Source organism: Anguilla anguilla, chromosome 7, assembly GCF_013347855.1.
Source record: "Anguilla anguilla isolate fAngAng1 chromosome 7, fAngAng1.pri, whole genome shotgun sequence".
NCBI lineage: Eukaryota > Metazoa > Chordata > Actinopteri > Anguilliformes > Anguillidae > Anguilla > Anguilla anguilla.
Genome location: NC_049207.1, coordinates 15,812,262 through 15,832,794, shown reverse-complemented (window position 1 = coordinate 15,832,794; position 20,533 = coordinate 15,812,262). Strand labels below are relative to the sequence as shown.

Sequence of the window (20,533 nt, the reverse complement as noted above, 5' to 3'; positions counted from 1 at the left end):
TAGTGGCTGTTGCCTTCTTCACCACGAAGATTTCAGGCCACTTTAAATGTTGACCACTATGAGAAACATGTGATCGAAAAATGGTCCAACATAGTCTATGTGTTTGCGCTGCCTTGGTGTGGTAGGCCACTCCCATAGGTGCTGTCTGAGGTTGGTGCTAGGTCTGCTGACAACCTATGTGGGTCTTGGCTAAATCTTCAATTTGGGCATCTATGCCAGGTCACCACATGTAGCTCCGAGGGAGGCTTTTCATCTTGACTACACCAAGATGCCCTTCGTGCAGTGGAACTGAAACTCTTGCACGCAGCTTTGGAGACACAATAACATGTGTACCCCACATGATACATCCTTAGCAGTTGGTCTCGCCAGTTGGAGTACTCAGGTACTCTCCTTGAGCAGGCCATCCATTAATGGTTAAATCATAAACTTTAGCCAGGATAGGATCTCTCAACGCCTCTTTTTGCACCTGGGCACTGGTAACAGGAAGAGGCTCCATCAGTGTCACGTGGAGGACTGCAGCAGGATCCATAGTCTCTTCAGTCATTTCTGTTTGTGGGAGGCGAGACAGCCCATCAGTGTTTCCATGCAGCTTAGTACCTTTATACTCAATAGTGTATGTGTAAGCTCCTAAAAAGAAAGCCCAACGCTGCAACCGTGTAGCTGCCATAGCTGGAACACCTTTTTGAGGACTAAAAATGGATACTAGGGGCTGGTGATCAGTGATCAACGAGAAATGTTTTCCATAGAGATATTGATTAAATATTTTCACCCCCCATACCAGGCCCAAAGCTTCCCTGTCAATTTGAGCATAATTTTGCTCAGCAGCAGTTCGAGACCTAGATGCAAAGGCAATTGGTCACTCTGATCCATCCGTCATCTTATGTGATAATACAGCACCAATGCCATATAGCGAAGCATCGCGTGCTAGTCATAAAAGGGAGGCTGGGGTCATAATGTGTTAATACTTCCTGTGACGTTATTAGTTGTTGAGCTGTGTTGAAGGCTGCACATAGTCTTTGGTCCACCTCCATTTGGCATCCTGTTGCAGCAGTGAGTTCAGTGGGTGCACCACAGTGGAAAGATTAGGCAGGAATTTATGGTAATAATTGATGAGGCCCAAGAAGGAACAGAACTGGCTCGCATTTTCTGGCTTTGGAAAATTGAGAATGGCATCAATCTTTTCTTGCATTTTGTGGAGGCCTTCTCTGTCAATTATGTGCCCACAATACTCAATGGAGTCCTTAAAAAACTCACATTTATTCTTATTAGCTCTCAGTCCATACTTCTCTAGCCTGGTTAAGACTACATCAAGGTTTGTCAGGTTAGTATCATCGACAGGTCCAGTCACAATAATATAGTCTAAATAACTGAGTGCCAAAGATACCTTGTAGCACCTGGTCCATGGTGCGTTGCCATATTTCCAGGGCACTGGAATGCCAAAATACCAGATGCCAAATACCAGTCCGTGGTACTGATACAGACCTTTGTGGGTATTTATTGTCAGGTACTTTTGTGATGATTCTTCCATTTCCATCTGCAAATATGCTTGAGCAAGGTCAATCTTTGAAAAACGTGCGTTAAGGATGCACAAATGTCCTCTATGTGTGGGAGTGGGTACTGGTATGCATGTATTAGTAGATTTACTGTAAGGTTTACTGTAACCTTAAAATCTCCACAGATGCATACTCTGTCACTTGTCTTTTTGCCAACGCACTATGGGCGTTGCCCATTCAGACCGATCCACCTTGGATAGAATTCCTTGGTCTTCTAAATGTTGAAGCTCTGTCGAAACTCAATTGCTTAATAACATTTTATCATGATCTTTGTAGAATATGATAGATACAGCTGACCCAGTGTCCAATTCCATCTTTAATGGCACTCCATTTATTTTGGGTGTCAACCATATCACATCGCTGTCAGTTTCCTGCACAGATTCTGACAAATTCTCTTCATTTGAATCATTAGAGACTGTTTCAAGCACTTTGTGTTCCTTTTTGTCTCCTTTTTCATGTTTATTTGCCTGTTGGTCATTGCGGTTTAATCTACACATTTTCTGTATATGTCCTTTTCTATTACACTGCTTACAGTCCTTAAATCAGCAGTCGGCAGGGTCATGTGACTTTTTTTTTTTTTTAACACATCTACCACAACCACAAGTCTGTGTTTTGTCATTTCACTTGGTGTGCAATTTGTGCACTGAGCATGCTTCTGTGTTTTTGCCCTGTAACTCGCCTGCATCCATTGATGTGGCTATTTCTAATGCAGGAGTCAATGTGGTGAGTTTAAATGGTTCTTTAGCATTTCTGTTATCTCATCAAAGGTTTTGTCAGCCAGTTTGGCTGGCGCAATGAGATTGTGAAGTAAGTTCTTGGTTGTAGCCCCCATTACACTTAGCAGCACAGCAACTTTTCTCTTGTCACTTATTTTGTTAGCCACACAAAACTGCTCAACTCTTCCCACATAATTTGGCAAATCCTCTATCATATTGTCGAACCCCTCCATGTGTCCTACACATCCAGACATTATCATTTGATTTATTTCCTTTTGGTAATTTGTTTACTCACGCGCCCCCTCCTCCTAGCCAGCTAACTTGTCTGTTAATTCAGTATCCGTGTGGGGTAGGTGCATTTCCACAAGTTCCAACTCAATGAAGTCTATTTTTGCTCCGGTTTTTGCTATCCTTGCACATTAGGGATTCTTAAATACTCAATTCTGTTGTGTGGTTTGCTTGCACTAACAGCACTAAAAATGATGACACGAACCTCAAGATACAGTTAACTTGTCTTTGCTGTTCAAGTGCAAATTCAGTCATACAGTATCACTGCGCAAGCCATATCACATAGGATATCAATTGCTTAACTACTGAGGCCCTACTTTTTGTTAAGGGATTATTTCAAATGTTGAAATATTATATAAAATTACATATTTTTCCCAAATACATAACACTTGCGCATTCCAGGTGATTAAACAAAACTACTAACATTACAATCATGAATTCTTGACTAAAGTAGAAATAATCCTACAACAATATACTTACAAAGCAGCAAAGCAGTGCAATAAAACAGCAAAAATCTTACTTGTGATCATGTGGTATTGTAGAAGCCCAAGCTTGGCACTTGATTCCAGTTTTTGTGACAGATCTATTTCCTTTGTAGTTCAGTCCAGTACCAACGATGCACTGTTTCACATAGTCTATGAAAAAGAAGCCAGAATAAAAAATAGGACTCATGAGGCCACTGACATCGACAGTGAAGCATTTGCTGTATATGAAGTTCACAAGAGAAATGTCACTCAGTTATTAGTTCTAAATCGAATTATATATTAAATATATTAAATATTATTGCTTGTGATGTACGGATAACAGGTGCACTAAGAAGTTTTTTTTTGTTGACAATTTGCAGAACGGAAAATGAACCGTCTTGTGTTTAAAACAAATATTGACTGATTACCACTAACATTTCCACTTGGCCTGGGATTCTCAACAACTTCAAGTTCACCATCAACAAATTTAAATTTTGCACCTGTGCCAGGGTGTTTAGCTTTCTCTTCTATAAAAACAGAGTGCAAAATGTCGGGGAAATGATGATCAACTTATCTCTTGACCACATAACTGGATAAAAAATGGAACAGCAAGTCCAGACCTGATCAAGTTGATCTTAAAACTCATGGTTAATTGGTTGCAACTGCCCTGTCAATTTTAGCTCAAACTCGAAGCCAATAGTAACATTTGCCTTTCTTCTCATAGAGATCGAAGTTGAAGTCCTGGACACTCTGGATGCTGGGCGTGTGGCTGTCGAAGGAGAGCCAATGGCATTTCCTGTTTTTCTGGTCAAAGTGGAATGCTCTGTGGAGACAGGAAGTTGTGATGGACACCTAGTTCTGCCATCTACAGCACTGAAAATAATGATGGAGTTAGTAAGCCAAGGACACATTGAGTAACCATTACATGAATTGTTTTGGTGTATCTAACTTAACTTGGGGATTTTTGGATGCAAATAGTGGGGATGAACCCCATAAAAACTACCTTCATTGATAACTAAGGCAAAGGAACAGTAAAAGGCTGTAGCAAAATTGTGATTTCCCTGTGAAATGTACAATAATTCATATTGACTCAGCAAGCTCATCAACCCAGCTATAATGCTGGTCGATCTACAGAAATATCCACATTGTCAGTACCACTCCAGAAACACCAGTGTTGGATGCTTTCCCTTCCTTTATCTAGTGTGGCATCCATGGACATCAAAAGTACATTTTCTGCTTTGTTGTTTTGCAGAAACCACACACTGTTTCCAGACAGGCAATACAACTGATATATAAAATTTGTCAACCAGACCAGATACTATCAAATATATGCATAAATGAACTGAAAAAAGGAAAAATATCAACCGCATTTCTTTGGTCTACTGTAATCAATATTGTGAGTATTAAACCGGCTAATGTATCAGGCAACTAAAGTTATTAAAAAGACAGTACAAGAGACACTTACTGACTGTAAAACACAGTGACTTGCATTTTTACAGGGAGATTCATAATGTTTCGGACCAAGACATACTTTTCCTATACATTTTTTACATTTTGGTTTCACCATGCAGAACTAACAATGCTTTTCATACATAGTCCCTCATTTCAGAGCACCATAATGCTTGGGACAAATGGGTTCACAAGTGTTTCTGATTAGTCAGACCTGTTTAATTGCTTTCTTAGTGCTGGTATAAGAGAGCTTTCAGTATCTCGTCTTGATTCTAAGCTTTTGATTGCCTTTGGAGTCTGTAACTGGTGTTTGTCAAGATGAGGACCAATGAGTTGTGCCAATGAACATCAAGGAAGCCTTTATGAGGCTGAGAAATAAAAAATAAAAAAACATATTAAATAAAGTCAAGCCTTAGACTTGCCAAAATCAACTGTTTGGAACGCCTTTAAGAAGAAAGCACTAGTGAGTTCAGTAATCGCAAAGGGTCTGTTAGGCCAAGGAAGACGTCTACAGCTGATGGATGAAGAATTCTCACCATAAAATGAATAAAAAGCCCCTAACACCTACCTGTCTGACAGATCAGAAACACTCTTCAGGTATGGATGTGCCAAAGACGTGCCAAAGACTACTGCCCACAGAAGACTGCATTAACAGAACTACAGAGACTCACTTGCATCAGAGTGATGGAAGAGTAAAGTGTGGAGGCCAAAAGGAACTGCCCATGATCCAAAGAAAACCACTTTATGGTTTTGGCATGTATGGCTGCCACAGGTACTGGCTCACTTGTCTTCATTGATGATTTAACTGCTGACAGCAGAGTGAATTCTGAACTGTACAGAAGCATCTTATCTGCTCAAGTTCAAGCAAATCCCTGCAAACTCATTGGATGGTGATTCATCCTACATCAAGGCATTGATCCCAAACATAGGCAAGGCAAGGCAAGGCAAGATAGCTGCAGTACAGGTCTGGCATGGCATCACCTAGGAAGATTCTTAACACCTGGTGATGTCTATGGATCACAGACTTCAAGCAGTCATTGCGTGCTAAGGATATAATTGACTACCTTCATTTACATAACATTAATGTTTCCTAACCATTATTGTTTCCTGAAATGGGGGGCTGTATATAAAAAGCGCTTTAATTTCTAAATGGTAAAAACAAAATGTATAAATTAAATAGCCATGTACTTCCTTATATAGTTCATATCCACAGAAGATGTACTGTGAACAACCGTATCAGTATAGTTAACATTCAACAAACAACCAGTATCTTCAGTACTACTGTTTGCAACCAAACAGTGGATGGAACCCATCATAGAAAAGTTGATATGAGGGATAAAAGCTCTGTTGCTTATGGGGAGATGAAACAACCGGGCGGTTGATATTCAAATTACAATTTTTACCTTTTAGCTGCATGCTAGTGAAAATCACTGCTTTTGATATCAAGGATTCACAAACATTGTTATGAAGAAGATATGCGAAGGGGAAGTGTTGCTTTGAGACACAGCAATGTTCACAAAAGATAAGAAGTTGTGTTGTCACTCACCACATTTGTCTACTGTACAGTAGCTAACACAGAGTGGTCATGAGCCAAACAAGCATTAAGTTCATAATCAGTTCAAGGACTGAATTAAGGACTGAATTATGGAAGCTGACTTAATTGACTTTAATGATTGCTGCTCCAGTGGTTCCCTGTTTCATGCGTGGAGACAGATAAAATCATGGCTGTGGCTACAGTGTATTCAGGCCCTTAATTACAGGCGCTGTGTAAACCATTCAATGTCTGTAAACAGCATCAGTTAAACTGTAGCTGAAAGTTATCAACATTTTGAGGATATTCATGTTCACAGCTAGTAAATATTTATCTGTTGCTCCACCTTTTTTCATTTGTGTATTGTATTTGAGCAATAGAAAGCTCCTAAACATGAGGCGATGTTAATATATTGCTTAACATACGTGAGCAACATGTTTGGCCAGAAAACACTTGGACAACTCATTGCTGCTTCAAATGGGTTAAGATATGGTAACAAAAGCTTGGTCATATCCAGTCTGTTGCCTTTTTGATGACTTAGGCCAAGTTCTAAAAAATCAAAGTTACAATTTTTGGCTTTTGATTAAAAAAGTTAGCAGGTGGCAGGATTATTTTCTTTAGGAAAGAAATCAAATATTTATGCCCTATACAGTAAAATGTCCAGGGCTAATTCCACTCTCTAACAGAGTTTATATGACTCCAATGGGAACCACATGTACACTGTAAGAGTTAATTTAACACTGACCACTTCACTCTGTATATCTTTTATAATCACCTGAAGTGAGAGTGTGTTTATGTATATGTTGCAGAAATCATTATGTATCACAGATTCCAGGTAACAAAGAACGGCCCAATATCATATATCAAAACATGTAATAGAAAACATATCTGTTCATGTGCTGTATGTATGCACATGTGTTACCTCTGTGCTGCATCTAGCTTATTTGGATCAGTGTGTATTTCCATTCTTTTCTGTCATAAAACACGTACAGCAAAGGACTCTCCACACTTTCAAACCTACCTGCAGGTAAATGTTTTTTCTTTGTTTTTCATTTCCTTGTTCCGACTACATCTCCGGGCACACTTGACCACACTAAGGTGCTTGCTCTTTGTCAGATAGGAGCCATCAGGTCTGATTAGGCGTACCCCATCACTCTTCTGGTAGTCCTGAAGAAAGTTCCTCTTGCTTTCTGAAACAATGGAAGACCATGGAAGGAAAAACACATCAGAAAAGAGCCCAGTTCTGGAGCTTTAACCTGTACCACTTAGGCTCCTGGTAGAGTTGTGCTACTCAATCAGCTGGAAGGGATTGTTGAGTTTAAATCTCATCCCATAATGTTTGACTGCTCAGTTTTTACATCATGCAATATTTCATCAACTGTTCTTTACATGTAAACTCAAAGCATAGCACCCTTCCCCCAAACAGGAATAGCACCCTGAAAGAAACAATATTTTTGTAAAAATGTTCTCTGTCATGTGCATGCCATCCCTCAAATTGTAATTTTTCAAACATATTCAAAACAGAACAGTGTTTCACTTATGTTTCACTCTAAGAAAGGGTGATTTGATGTTAAAAAACAGCGCCATACATCAATTGTCATGTTACTCAGTAATGACTCATCTGGGCTCGCTCACTGGGGGCGAGTAAACATCTTGCTCCTTGAACACAGAAAGCATGGACTGAGGAGCAGCTCATTTTCACTCTCAAAGTGAGTCAGCGAGCCCACTAGAACTTGAACCTAGGACCTCCTGTCTGGCATAACTTCATTCTTTTCTTGCCAGGTTTCCCAAAGCACCAAGTGAGCAAGACTGGATCAGCCAGCCTTTCCCCACGTTTTACATTCACTTCCCATGAGCTAACCCAATTAATCAATTATCCATAATCAAGTCATTTTTTGCCCACCCATGGGCAGTAGTACGTACCTATAAAACACTAAAAGTCCACTCTTAAACTTCAGTTTTGCCTGTGACTTATTATTGTTGTATTTTCATAATCCCCATTTGAGACATAAATGAAAACCTTATAATGCAAATAATTTTGTTGAGAAAAGTCATATTAAAGACAAACATTACCACTGCTAATCCAAAGGTACACACCACAGCATCTGTTAACCGTCATGCTTAAAGAATTAAACCTGCTTTTCAGTTCTAAGGCAAAATAAACAATATTAAAATAAACCCAGTTAATAATGGACTATACTGGATCACATCTGGTAGCCATCACACTGGGTTATTTATTATGTCATCGGCCATGTTGGCTTCAAAATTAGATTTCACTTTAGGTTGTCCTCCTGGTGTGTAGCATTCCAAGCCATCCCATTTTCTCGGTGCAGCTGTAAATGTAATTAGGGCCACATTTGTAGGCCAATTTTACTGCCACAAATGACACTTGACTGGCTTTACGTTCTCTTTTATTGGAAAACGATTACCTGAAGAGATTGCCGTAATTAATCGTCAAATCAATACATCGTGACAACCTTTCCGTTCAAATGATAGGCCAGGGAAGAGGGGCTGCCTCTAACTTGTTGCAGTCTAAAGATCGCTATGAACCCCAGTAATAGGCCTACAGCGCGGTAGGTTTAATAATTTTTTTAAATGTTGTTCTTTCCGGATTGCAGCTGTTGTGTCGGGTTGCGGTGCGCTAATTGCTTATGATGTAATTTCTTTTCGCACGGGCGTACAGATTCCTCCTGAAAACCTGAAACGATTGCTCTCCAGAGAAAATTCAGTTCACAGTTGAAGTTGATCTCTGTCCGTTCTTTCAGCTTAGGTTCGTTGCCAAGGGTTAGTGTACAGCCGCATATTTGAAGGCAAATATATGAATCTAATTTGTGTCGACTCCCTTGGCAATGATAAAAAGCCTCCCACGAATGGAAATCTTACGCTTTGTCACAGTTACTGAAAAAGTTTGCAACACAACATTGATATGCAATGCAGGCTGAAACGCTGGCTGTAAGTTTAGGCTTTGGTTGAAACGTTGGTTGTAAGTTTAGGCTTTGCTTGAATGCAAAGCTCCGACTCACGGACGAACAACCCTCTACAATATGTTTTCAGTTACATTTGTGCAAGTTTGCTACTTCACGTGCAGGCAACGTTCTACACAAAGCATAGCCTATGCTATGTATTCAACTGATATTTTGATGTGAGAAATCATTTTCTTCCGTGAACGCAGGTGATTCATTAATAACCCAAACCGATAATTAAGACAATATGAAAATAATGATATTATACGTGATGCGATTTGTAGGCTACTTGTGCGTGTTGAGGTTCAGCATTGAAGTCACACGCACCGCTCCCGATACTCTGCCAAAGAAGCCACAAACTTCAGTTTCGAGCCACGGGCAAACCGTTTCCGTTACGAATTAATTGTGAAATTGACTTTTTGCGCTGTCAATGTGTTAATGCTAAGTAAATACGAAAGATACGAAACTTGCAATGACAAGGATGTTTTCCCCATTGAAGAGTGCGTAGTAGCCTAGTGCAGATGATTTCCTTATCCGATGTCAGTTTACTATCATGGTTACATGTCTGTTTGCAATAATTTTTCCTGGTGATATGCACTGGCACATCTGGACATCAGAAAAACTTCACAGATAGCCTATATGCAGAAGTCAGTTTATATGTCACGCTAAGCATGATAGGCTATATAGCTACTTCCCCCCCAAAAAATAATATAACAAACATTCCAACACCGTATTACCCGGAATAAAATAATAAATAAATAAAATGAAATTCTGAAAAAAATTCAGAAAAAAACTTCTTAGAAATATGGTTTGTAATATAAAGCACACGTGCGATGTAAATAAATAAATAAACCAATGACTTGCGCATCTGAAAAATACCCATTTTTGAAAACTTACCTGAGTAAACTACAAAAGCCACACACAATAGCGCCTTGTAAATCCACATTGTCGTTTTTGTTACAGGTATTCCGAGGTTTGCGAATCACTGAGCTTCTGGCTGCGCTGCGTCTGTTTATAAGGTCTGATCTCACCATTAGCTTGGATGATTAACTGGAAAAATCCTTACTACAGCAAAGATGCCCCCTTACTGGAAAGGATCCGTCCTCTGCTCAACCCTCAATACGACTATATCGCACCGTTACCCCTCCCCCGAAGCGAAGCACTTAAAGGAAACTCAACCCCACTTTCCTTCCAGTTTCAAACAAGCTGGTTTGTTTATTTAGCGGGTTTATTTCACCGAGGGCTGAGATGCTTGACCAGATGCATGTAATTTCCTTTGGTGAGGACTGTTCATTGAGGAACAAATATAGGACGATTGCTGACACATGTATACTTTGGTGTGTAACTAGTTTTACACCACCGAACATGATGTTTTTTAAACTACAATGATGTATCGATGTATTTTCTAAACACAATTAAGAGAAGCTACTTTTATAGGGTTTTTTCATTAATACATTTTCATATGACTTATTTTGCTTGAAATTTAAAAAAAATCTTTTGTTGCTCATAGAAGGAATTCATAAAGTGGCATGCTAATATGTCCCGTAGGCTACTCCAAAAGACGCACATGCACTGCTCTAAATGAACGCAATGACGTGGATGAGTACTTGCAGCCTAATGTTGTCCTATGGTCAGAAACCTGTGAGGCCCATTTCAACACAGAAAGGTAGTGACTGGTTTAGGAAGAATGGCCAGTCGACAACAGCTAGGTAAGAAGGATCTCTGATTGACTATTGATGTCAGAGAAAGATATCCCCAAATGTCCACAGAACCTGCACAGTTGCTACAAGTGGTGATGATCTTATGCTGGATCCCATTTAGATTAGACATCAAACTTTTTTCAAAATGGCATAGCTATTATTTCAAATATATAGCCTACTACTTAACTCCAGACAAATCTATGCACATTATATCAGATGGATGTTAAATGTTTCTATTGACAATCTGAGCCAAGGAACTGACTTAACTGTCCAGGAACTGACCCACAGCTGATGGTTTACAAAAAAAAATTAGGTCTTCAGATTTTAATTATTTTTCTCATCACTACCCCTGGACACATACATTCATGTTTATGACATTTTACAATAGAACCCTTTGTCTCTTCTGTTCAGATCAGATTAAAAGAGAAACTGCTGCTGTGTCCAAGGTAAAGTCTATATGGATTAAATAAATATTTGTCCCTAATTTTGAATACAACACTAAATTAAAGGAATATTTTTTCACACATTTGAGGAGTTTATTCTTGTGATAATTGCACTCTCAAATTGTTTTGAAAAACTTGTATTTAACAGCAAGCCAAAGTTATGGACAGACGTTGAATGAATATGGGCCAATGTATATTTTTATCTGGCTGTAGGCAGCAACACAGTTACACACAAAGTAAAAACGTAATATACAAAAGAACGCCAATAGGTCACTTTCACATATTCCTAGTTAAAGCTGTTGGAGTATATGCTGTACTGATAAATAGATACATTTAAAAATAAATATACACTGTCAGTGAATGAAATATGAAGACCAAATAAAAATCAACCTGCAGTGTATTTTGAACACCTACAGAGCTATTTGTCTGACAATTTTGGCCAGTTTCATTGCCCTATTGTCGGCATGTTTTCAGTAATGCAGTGGTCGACGAAGCGATTACAGGTTCCGTGCTAAATCCAGCTGTGTGAAATCCATTTCAGGTATGAGCCTGTGGCCTTTGTTTTACTAAGTGTTCCTGAGTTTAGACATGTGCTCCAGGGAGGACTGGCTGGGCCGTTATTTTACAAGAGTCCGCACTTTTGCCATTAAGAGGATTTATATGTGTCCTCCCGAGAAACTGAGAAAACAGGGGCTATGGTAAAACATAGAGACGTGTTCTTTCTTATTAAGTTGAATGAAGGCTTAAAGAGGTCCTTATAGTCAGAAATAAGTGACACAATGTTTGTTTAAATGGAGCTGTAAAACTGTAACTGTATAAAGGACAGCTGTCATTGGTCTCCCTTGGGGCATAATTTCTTGTCAGTCAAAGTCAAAAAATAATTGTGATGTTGATGTGTTCTAAATTTACTTCTCATTTTAAATAAATATTGGTGCTAATGATTGTAGTTCCTTGCTAAACTGAGGAGTATGACAGACAAAAATAATTCACAGTTGAACTTGCGTTTATGTAGTCACTCACTGTTGTTAAAACATTCACCCAATACTGTATTGTATTGTATTAACGTGATTCAAATTATGTCAAAACTCCAGTTAACAGATGTGATGTAGTCTCAACAAGCACCTGCGATCTATAAAATTGTTTTGCTATGCTATGTTGGGAATGGGACAATCTGAAGGATATTAACCCTCCCATTAAAATCCAACCTTTGCCAATCTTCTGACCCATGTGGAATAGTACAAATGGAAAATTGATATTGTGGAAAATTGAGGTCTCAAAGATTTTTGGATGATCATCCTTCTGACATGTAGTTCAAATTATTAAAAGGAAAAGTCACTTTCTGCTATATAGTATGAACCTGGGCAAGGCCTTTACTAGCTCTGTAAAATTGCAAGCACAATTCGCATTGGACAAAAGTCAGATGGCTCCAAAGAAAGAAACGCATCATAAAGTCTGTAAAGTCCACACGTACAAAGTGGTCTGCTTTCTAGAAATGGCCCCTCCCGCCTGTCCATTATTTGGTTTTTCGATGTGCACACCACACAATTTAAAGATTTGTTACGGCTTGTTTTAATTTTGACAGGTTGCTGACAGCCACTGATGAAAATAATGCTGGCTGAGACACTGGATTTGAGGGCAGTGGTTATTCAACCAGCTGAATCATGTTAACAGTGTGAGGAAGTGTGTCTGTTTGTTTGAAGAAGGCTTCCTGTCAGGTGGGGCGATGTGTCAACTGATGTGGGATGTGTGGAGAGGTTTCACACTTCTGGAGGCATCAGAGTAACAGTGTCACTCTCTCTGTTTCCACGGCCAGCCCCTGTCACTGCTCGGGAGACTGCGGTCCCTTTACCATGGTGCCTTTTGGGGTCTGGCAACCCAGGGAAATCACTGGCGGCCATACTGGTCATTACTCTCAGGGAGCAGATGCCTTCCTTTTGCGAGTCCATCTCCAGGTGTTTAGGAATAACAAACACATCCCTTGTAATGGGACAGTTATTTGTATGGGAACTCAATGACATTGGGACATCAGGGAGTCACAGTGACACTCACTCTTGCCTTTCTTTTACCAAAGGCGCATGGCGTTAGAGTACAGGCAACTAAAATTTCTCTTGCTTAGCTGAGATCCACTGAGTTGTTCTTCTTAATGAAAAAGCGAACTTGAACAATGTATCAAGACTTTGTGTTGTGTATTATATACTCAAATAATGACCAGCAGATGTAGAGTTATTTCACAAGTTAGGCTTGAAACAGGAACATAGATAATCCCAATAAATGAATTTTTTCAGTGGCTATAAATAGCTATATTATAAATAACATACAGTAAGAATATTTAATCATTCAGAAATAATGACACTAAGGCTGAACTCCGCACTTAGTCCAACAAAAATCGTCTGGTAGCTTGAGCACTTTGACTCTTGAGAAGGAATCATAGAGTACTTTCACATCTAACTCATTAGCTACCTTAAACAGGTTTCAACTTTTTGCTCAGCTTCTTACACAGTACTGTACTCATTGCTAAGAGTTAATGATAAAGCATATAGGATTATATAGTATAAGATCGAGGAGAGAAAGATCTATAAGTTCCAGTAAGGTCCGCACATACAGTATATTTAAGGTTATTGACAGTCGTACACATTTACACTTTTTTCAAAAGCTTTTGGTCCTACAGTGATTAAGTAAGTGATGTATGGAGGACCGAGTAGTTTAGCCAGATATTATGAACGTAAAATAGAGACTTTCCATACACTGGGCACCATTAAGACTTGACAATGCAGCACTCTATACTGTGGTTGGATGGCAACCCCTAAGGAAACACCCTTGTAATGTTAAACCCCGCCTCCAAAGAAATGTGACAGATAAAAGACTTGTAAAGTCTATTTGTGGCCTAAACTCAGTGTACAATAAAACCACATGACAATAGTGTTAGTGTTGTGGCTGTAGAGCCAGTTGACACCCTCATTGTGGGTTAACTAATGCCATGTGTGACGGCACTCAACAAATAAATTTCAGCTCTTTCTCCCCTGTTAAACTCTTAAATTCCAGCTGTGTGGAATTGTAATTCACCTCATTTCTGTTCGTTACGGTGTTATTAAATTTGTAGCAGTGAGAGGGAAGCCCTCGGGGTGCTAATAGATTTCCTGGAGCTTTGAGGTTTGTCATTCAGGTCCTTGAGCCGGTGTAGAATTTCCTATGCAGCAAATTACCTGGACCTTCAGCTGACCTCCTCTCCCGCTCGCCTGTCTGGAGTTTGAAGCAGAGTGTGGCCACCATTACGGAGCTGCTGAGAAACGGGCGGGTGTGTGTGTGTGTGTGTGTGTGTGGGGGTGGGGGGTGGGGGTGGGGGGGGGGATGTGCATGGAAGGGAAGGTCAGGATGAGTCAGGTTTGTGACAAGAAGCAGGGAACAAGCCCGACATTAAACCAAACAGCTGTTGCTAACTATGAGTCTAAATGTCATTAAGGTGGCTATCGCGTGAAAGAATCTTTCCAAAAACAAACAGCTTGCTTCATACATTGTTAGTCACTACTGGAAATTAAAAAAGTACTAAAACAATGAATCTATTTTTGATTACTCACTTGTCATAAAATCTGTGTCCATAAAATAATTTCTATGTTAGCTCTCATTAATTATTTGATTTATATAAATTATCATGAATAATGTTAAGTGGTATACAACAGGAATACACCATTTCAAACTTGAGCAATTAATATATAACAATAGTTTCATTACACACTTGTCTGTGAGCTTTTCAGATGCACAAGACCATATGCAAATTGTTTAGTTGTATTTGTATTCTGCTTGTTTTGTTATGACAGCTTAAATGTTTGGTCATTCAGTTGTTATGTTGGATCATCTGTTAAGATTCCTTTTAAACATTTATTGAGTTATTGAATTGCTACAAACAATGTTTGAACCTCAAGTTAGAAAGAGAGAGAAGTTTTTTTATGCCTTGTGCCTTTGATCTTGTTCCATGGACGCATCTGGAGGCAACAGTACCATAACAATCGATTTCAGCTCATTGTATAAGGAACAGTGCAGCATAGTGGTTCTCTATGGTGCTGTACTGGTAACATGTAGGTGGAAGGCTTGGATACCCAGGTTGTCTTAAGTATCCTAGAATAACAGCACTTTAATTTAATTGCTTATTATACACATGCTGCTGTTTATAATACACTCTGGCAATGGTATTTGTTGTTGCAGCCAGTTTCCAACTCATTTTCTCTGTGTACAAGTCATAACTAAAGGAAATTTCCTTTGACCGTTCACTTTTCACTACTTTTGTGAAGAATTATCATTATTATTTAAAAAAAAAAAAAAAAGGTGTGGTGATTTAGTTACTCAAATATTTTTGTGAAGGGCAATTTGCGTCAATGGTTGACATAACTATTCTATATCATGTTCATTCCCATATGGTGCAATCAACCACAGTGTGTATCATCATGACACACTGTCACAGACTTTTGTCATTTTCCAAAACAATTAAATTCCTTTGTCTTTGTTTATATCTGAAGCCACATTGCACAAGAAAAAAAAATTGATTTTTCTTTCAAGAGGTACAATCGTGCAGCCATGTTTAGTTTTTTCTGAAGTTACTGGTTTAAATTTAATCATAATTTTCAGCTGTTGAATTCCCTTTGATGTATGTAATATTGTTAAATTAATGTTTTCAGAAAAATCAGAATAAACACAGAATATTTATGTTGTAAGAGTGCCATATTTAAAAAAAACTGCAGTCCTTGACAACAAAAAAAAACAACAAAAAAACAAAAACAATAATCGATCATGATCAGCTGTGATAATTTGGTTGTAATTTTCTGTCAAAGAGAATAGCCGGATAAACATGATTTTCTGAAAAGCCAGTTCATCTGTAGCCTTCACGCGAAACATCTGCTGACACTTTAGTTGCCTTGTCTGGTATACAACCTGCTAATTTTCACACCCACCACCCCTGAAAGAGCTCTTGTTTAAGGATGGCTATCATAACTCATGTCCTATTGGACTGAAAATGTGTAATTAGTCCTTTAATACCGACCAGGTCCAGAAACATTAAGCAGCTGTCACGGGCTGTTGGAGAGCGCACAGATCTTTTAGAGTAGAAAAACAGCCATGGAGACTTTTAACTTTGTGTCCAGGGACCTGCTATACGCTGCCACGTTCTGTAAGCCCAAAGTGTTGGCCTCCTACTCATGTTACAAACTAGGGGGGATCACATATAACATCAGTCAGCTCACGCTTTTTGTTTTCTTAATGGGAACCACATCCATATCAGACCATTCTTGCTTGATTACTTCTTGATGAAGCAGGGCCCAGGACATCTGTGAGAATTTCCCCCTCCGAATCGACATGATTCACTTTCATGGCCGATAACTTGAAAGTACATGATAAAGAGACGGGTGGGCTCGCAGTGCCGAATGCGTTAAATGACCAACATGTGAGTCATTAAGGCTCTGCTCTGCAGGTCTCATAGCGCAAGGCTACCCCACAGTCAGTGCAGCTGCAGCTTGTGAGGGAGGGGTAGGGGCACTCCCCTTCACCCACTAGTTTTAGTCACCTGTGTGGCCTGTGTGATGCCGGATGAGGGTGAGTGGGGGGTGTGGTCTCAGTCTGTGTCCATACAGCAGATGCTGAAGCATCACTTGTTCCACTGACCCACCTCCATGCAGGAACCGCTCCTGCTCCAGCCCCCCCGACTCACCATCTGCTGACTGGTATCCTTTCAACGAATGCCAATGCTCCTCCATGGGTCCCCTGCCTCCTGGCTCCACGGCATTATCAAAGGGCTGGAGCTGGAGCTGGTTTGCATAGGCCCTGGACTCATCTCAATTCTCAAAGCATTCGGCTGCTAGACAGCGAAGTAGACAGGGGCATTATCATTAATCTTGGCTCAACGAGAACTTCTATGGTGTGTGTTTAAAAATAGCATGAGAAAATAAGAGAAAAAAAATCTTCAGTACTTAATTTCACATTCAAATTTACCATTTTGATTTATCTATCTATTGGAGAATGGAATCTGTTCAGCTGAAACAATTAGCTTATAATGACCAAGTGAGACATCGACCTGTCTGGGCCAGACAGAAAGTATTCCAGTTTCACAATATTCTTGGTTTTTATTTGAATGTACACTTGTATGCATTACACTAAATGGATGAATGCTTGGAGGTCCTGTGTATTACATCATTTTTCAAGATAGATAAATATGGGACTTTGGAAGCTCAAATTGCTTAAATTATCTTCTTAATATTTGACATTACATTTAAATATAACATATTTAGATCACTTTTCCCTAAAACTAGTATTGCCTTTCCTGAATCTTACCTACCTTTATGTTAAAGTGCAAAAATATACAACTTAAATTACTGTTCAGTGATTTAATTCTGGGAAATCCGGATATTTCAGGCTCAAATGTAAAAGGTGCAAGAAGGTGTGTATATTTAAAAAAAACAAAACAAAAACGAGCGTATAAAACGGACACACTTTTCTGTCAGGTCCAAACAGGTCATCGTCCAAACAGGTCGTGGCTTTCCTTTTCCGTATGGAATCCTGCAACACACACATACGTACCAGTTGTATTATCCCTGCCAACATAGCTTCTTTTACACCTTTTATGAGTAAAAACATGAACTGTCTGCATCCAATTTTCCCCATGGCTTGGGGTGACAAACAGCGTACCTGCTTGTCAGATCTTCCTTCTTCTGGAAAGGAGTGGGGAGTTCTGGCTGGAATGCAATCAGTCATCTTTAAATGGCACCTGAGAAATATGGGAGAAAGAAAGCAGCCAAAGAAAAATAAACAGTGCATGGCATGTTATTGGAATGGCCAAGCCGTGGGTCAGATGAATAATACCATACAAAAAACCGCTTTGGGAAAGCTTTTTCTGAGAATTCATATTGTAACCCCCCAATACTGCTAGATCAGGAAAATAGGTGAGTGGTTGTGTGGTCACGTTCATGTGATGTCAACGAAGGCAAAGATGCATCATGACTGGGAGGACCGACTACCCAAGTGAGGAGACAGTTATCTGAGGTTGTGGGGCAGATCTGAAATCTGTGTTTGAAGATTTATTGTATGTGTGGTGGAACGGTTCATTAACTCAATTGTCCCAAGATTTTAAACTTGATGTGAGAAATAACAGGCAGCCAATGAAGTGAGAGAAGACATTTACTTTTTATTAAGTTTTTAGCAGAGTGACTTACACAGTTTATGATTTGTTTGATTATGTGACATTTTTATGGTTGAAAAGTCACTGGAACAGTTCTCATTTATTACCTTGGGTATGACAGCATTACCTCACCTGGTACTCAAACTGACAGCCTTGTAGTTAAAAGACCAGTTGCTATCGTGCTATACTACTGCATAACACAGGCAACCTGATGAGGTTCTATTGTATGAATATTTGTTGCCTTGCCAACTGTTTCCCAATAAGACTGGGACAGTCAGGACTCCATTCCAGACTATGGGGTACATCACATCACAATGGAGTTGGGCTTTAGCTGAATTGATATTAGACTTTAAGAAAGTTAAGACCTCTAAGATAAACACAGTGAAACCCCACTGGCTTGCACAAACAAACTTTGTGCCAATATTGTGACAAGAGCATGTCTGGCCCCTTAACTATCTTTACGGGAAAGTGCTTGCCTTAATGATGACCAAACAGCTTCAACTGTTGCCAGTTACAGAACTTTGGGGCACAGGTCAGCTATATTGGAACTATGCAGACTAAGTCAAAACAAATGAAAAAACTTGAAAGAACAGAAATTACATGGAATTCTGGAAGGCACATATCACAATGTTAGCTAGATGAGGTTACGAGTAAATTTGCTTTGTATGAAGAAAATCTGCATCATGTTTGAACTGAATAACACAATCAATGCTGCCAAGAAATGTAGCAGTTAAGCATATTCAGATCTCTGTTATATAAATCAGTGCATCCTCCATAAAATTCTTAATTACAGCATTCACTAACTTAAATGATCCAAAAAGAAATACAATGTGCAATACTGAATTATACCCACAATTCCACAACAAAGCCCCCAGAAACCCTAAGCTGTCATTTTCTCTCTTTAAATGGTGATTTAGGTTGAAAATTGTGGTTTCCCCCCATTCACCAACGAAGCATCACTTTTCACTTTTCACTTTTCACCAGGAAAGCCCATTAAATTGTGCACTTCTCTTGATTGAAAGAAAAAGCATTTGCTTGGTCAAGCAATCTTTACATGAAACGTGAACTTCTAAACACTCACCATCAAATGGCTTTGGCGTGGTGAGGTTCTGTGGTGGCACCCTTGAGAGTGTATTTGATTAAGGCCATAACCTTAAGGGAACAACTGAAATTCTTTGGTTTACTTTGTGTTCTGCTTATTAAAGGTCCAGCATGTGGCAGAAAGGGAGAGACATGAAAGGGCTATGACCCTACTCTGCTTGACAAGGGTATCGTTTTACATCGACCCCCAGATGATGATCTTTGACCAGAGACTGCTGCCTATGTTCCATGGCACAGATTCCTTGAGCAGATAGTCATAATAAAACCTTCAAAAAGCACTGCAACAAGAAAAAAGCAAGTAAAAAACTCCACTCTGGTAACTGAGGGCACAGCCAAGGAGTAATGAATCAAGACAACCAAATGATTTAATTGATATGAACAACCTATTACTTTCCTTTCAAATAGTTCTCAAATTGGCAACTTGAGAACCCAATGGAGAATTGACGTGGATTGCTTTTTTCTTCATTTTCTCACAAATCTGGTGCAAGGTACGTGCCATGCCGCTTCAAATCATTCTGCTTTTTATCTATATATAGGGGAGTGCCTTCTGTGGCATTCAGAAAAATACCTCCAAAGTTAGTTCAATTCTGAGCACCAGAAAACAGGAAACAACTTTGTCATGCTTCTGTTAACCCTTGAGGCCTTATATTTTGCTGTCGTCTTGTGTGGGCATTCTTGTGCTGGCAGAGCCAAGTTACAGATGGTCTTCCCCGGTGTCTTTGGTCATAGCCTGAATCATTTTTCTTGTCAAAGGCCTCCCTTCTTTGCAGTTGTAAATCTAACTGCACTGCATGCCTGCCTGTGAACAAACCACCCTGATGATCAATCCCTTTATTAGTGGTGGGAGAAGAGAATGAAACATTTCCTGAAGATGTCTGCCAGCTTCCAATTGAGGAAATGCCCTTTGAGTCAACTTTGAGGGACAACCTAGCTGTGACTGATCAAACCCTACTATAGCTCTCCTTGGAATTTTAAGTGGCTATTGCCCTTTGCTACCAAATATCAGATGTATTACTATTATGCAATGGAATTTTACTAAAACATAATCTAACTTACGTGACGTATGTTTGGAGAACATACGTCACGTAAGAACCAGACTAAGGAAAAAGATGCAGTTTAACAATTAACAGTAGTTTTCCATTTCTTTTTTTAAAAGTCTGTGCTTA

General features: G+C 39.3%; 1 protein-coding gene across 1 annotated transcript in view; it reads right to left on the bottom strand.

The window, feature by feature from the left end:
* Positions 1-10,239, bottom strand: part of LOC118230988 (hepatocyte growth factor-like) — a 30,616-nt gene extending 20,377 nt beyond the window's left edge. Inside the window, exons 1-4 of the mRNA XM_035424350.1 lie at positions 9,862-10,239; positions 7,023-7,191; positions 3,732-3,844; positions 3,078-3,192 (exon numbers count right to left, since the gene is read on the bottom strand). Coding sequence (XP_035280241.1) covers positions 3,078-3,192; positions 3,732-3,844; positions 7,023-7,191; positions 9,862-9,910 — 446 coding nt within the window. The 5' untranslated portion in view covers positions 9,911-10,239. The remainder of the gene's footprint in view (positions 1-3,077; positions 3,193-3,731; positions 3,845-7,022; positions 7,192-9,861) is intronic.
* Positions 10,240-20,533: the final 10,294 nt, after the last annotated feature.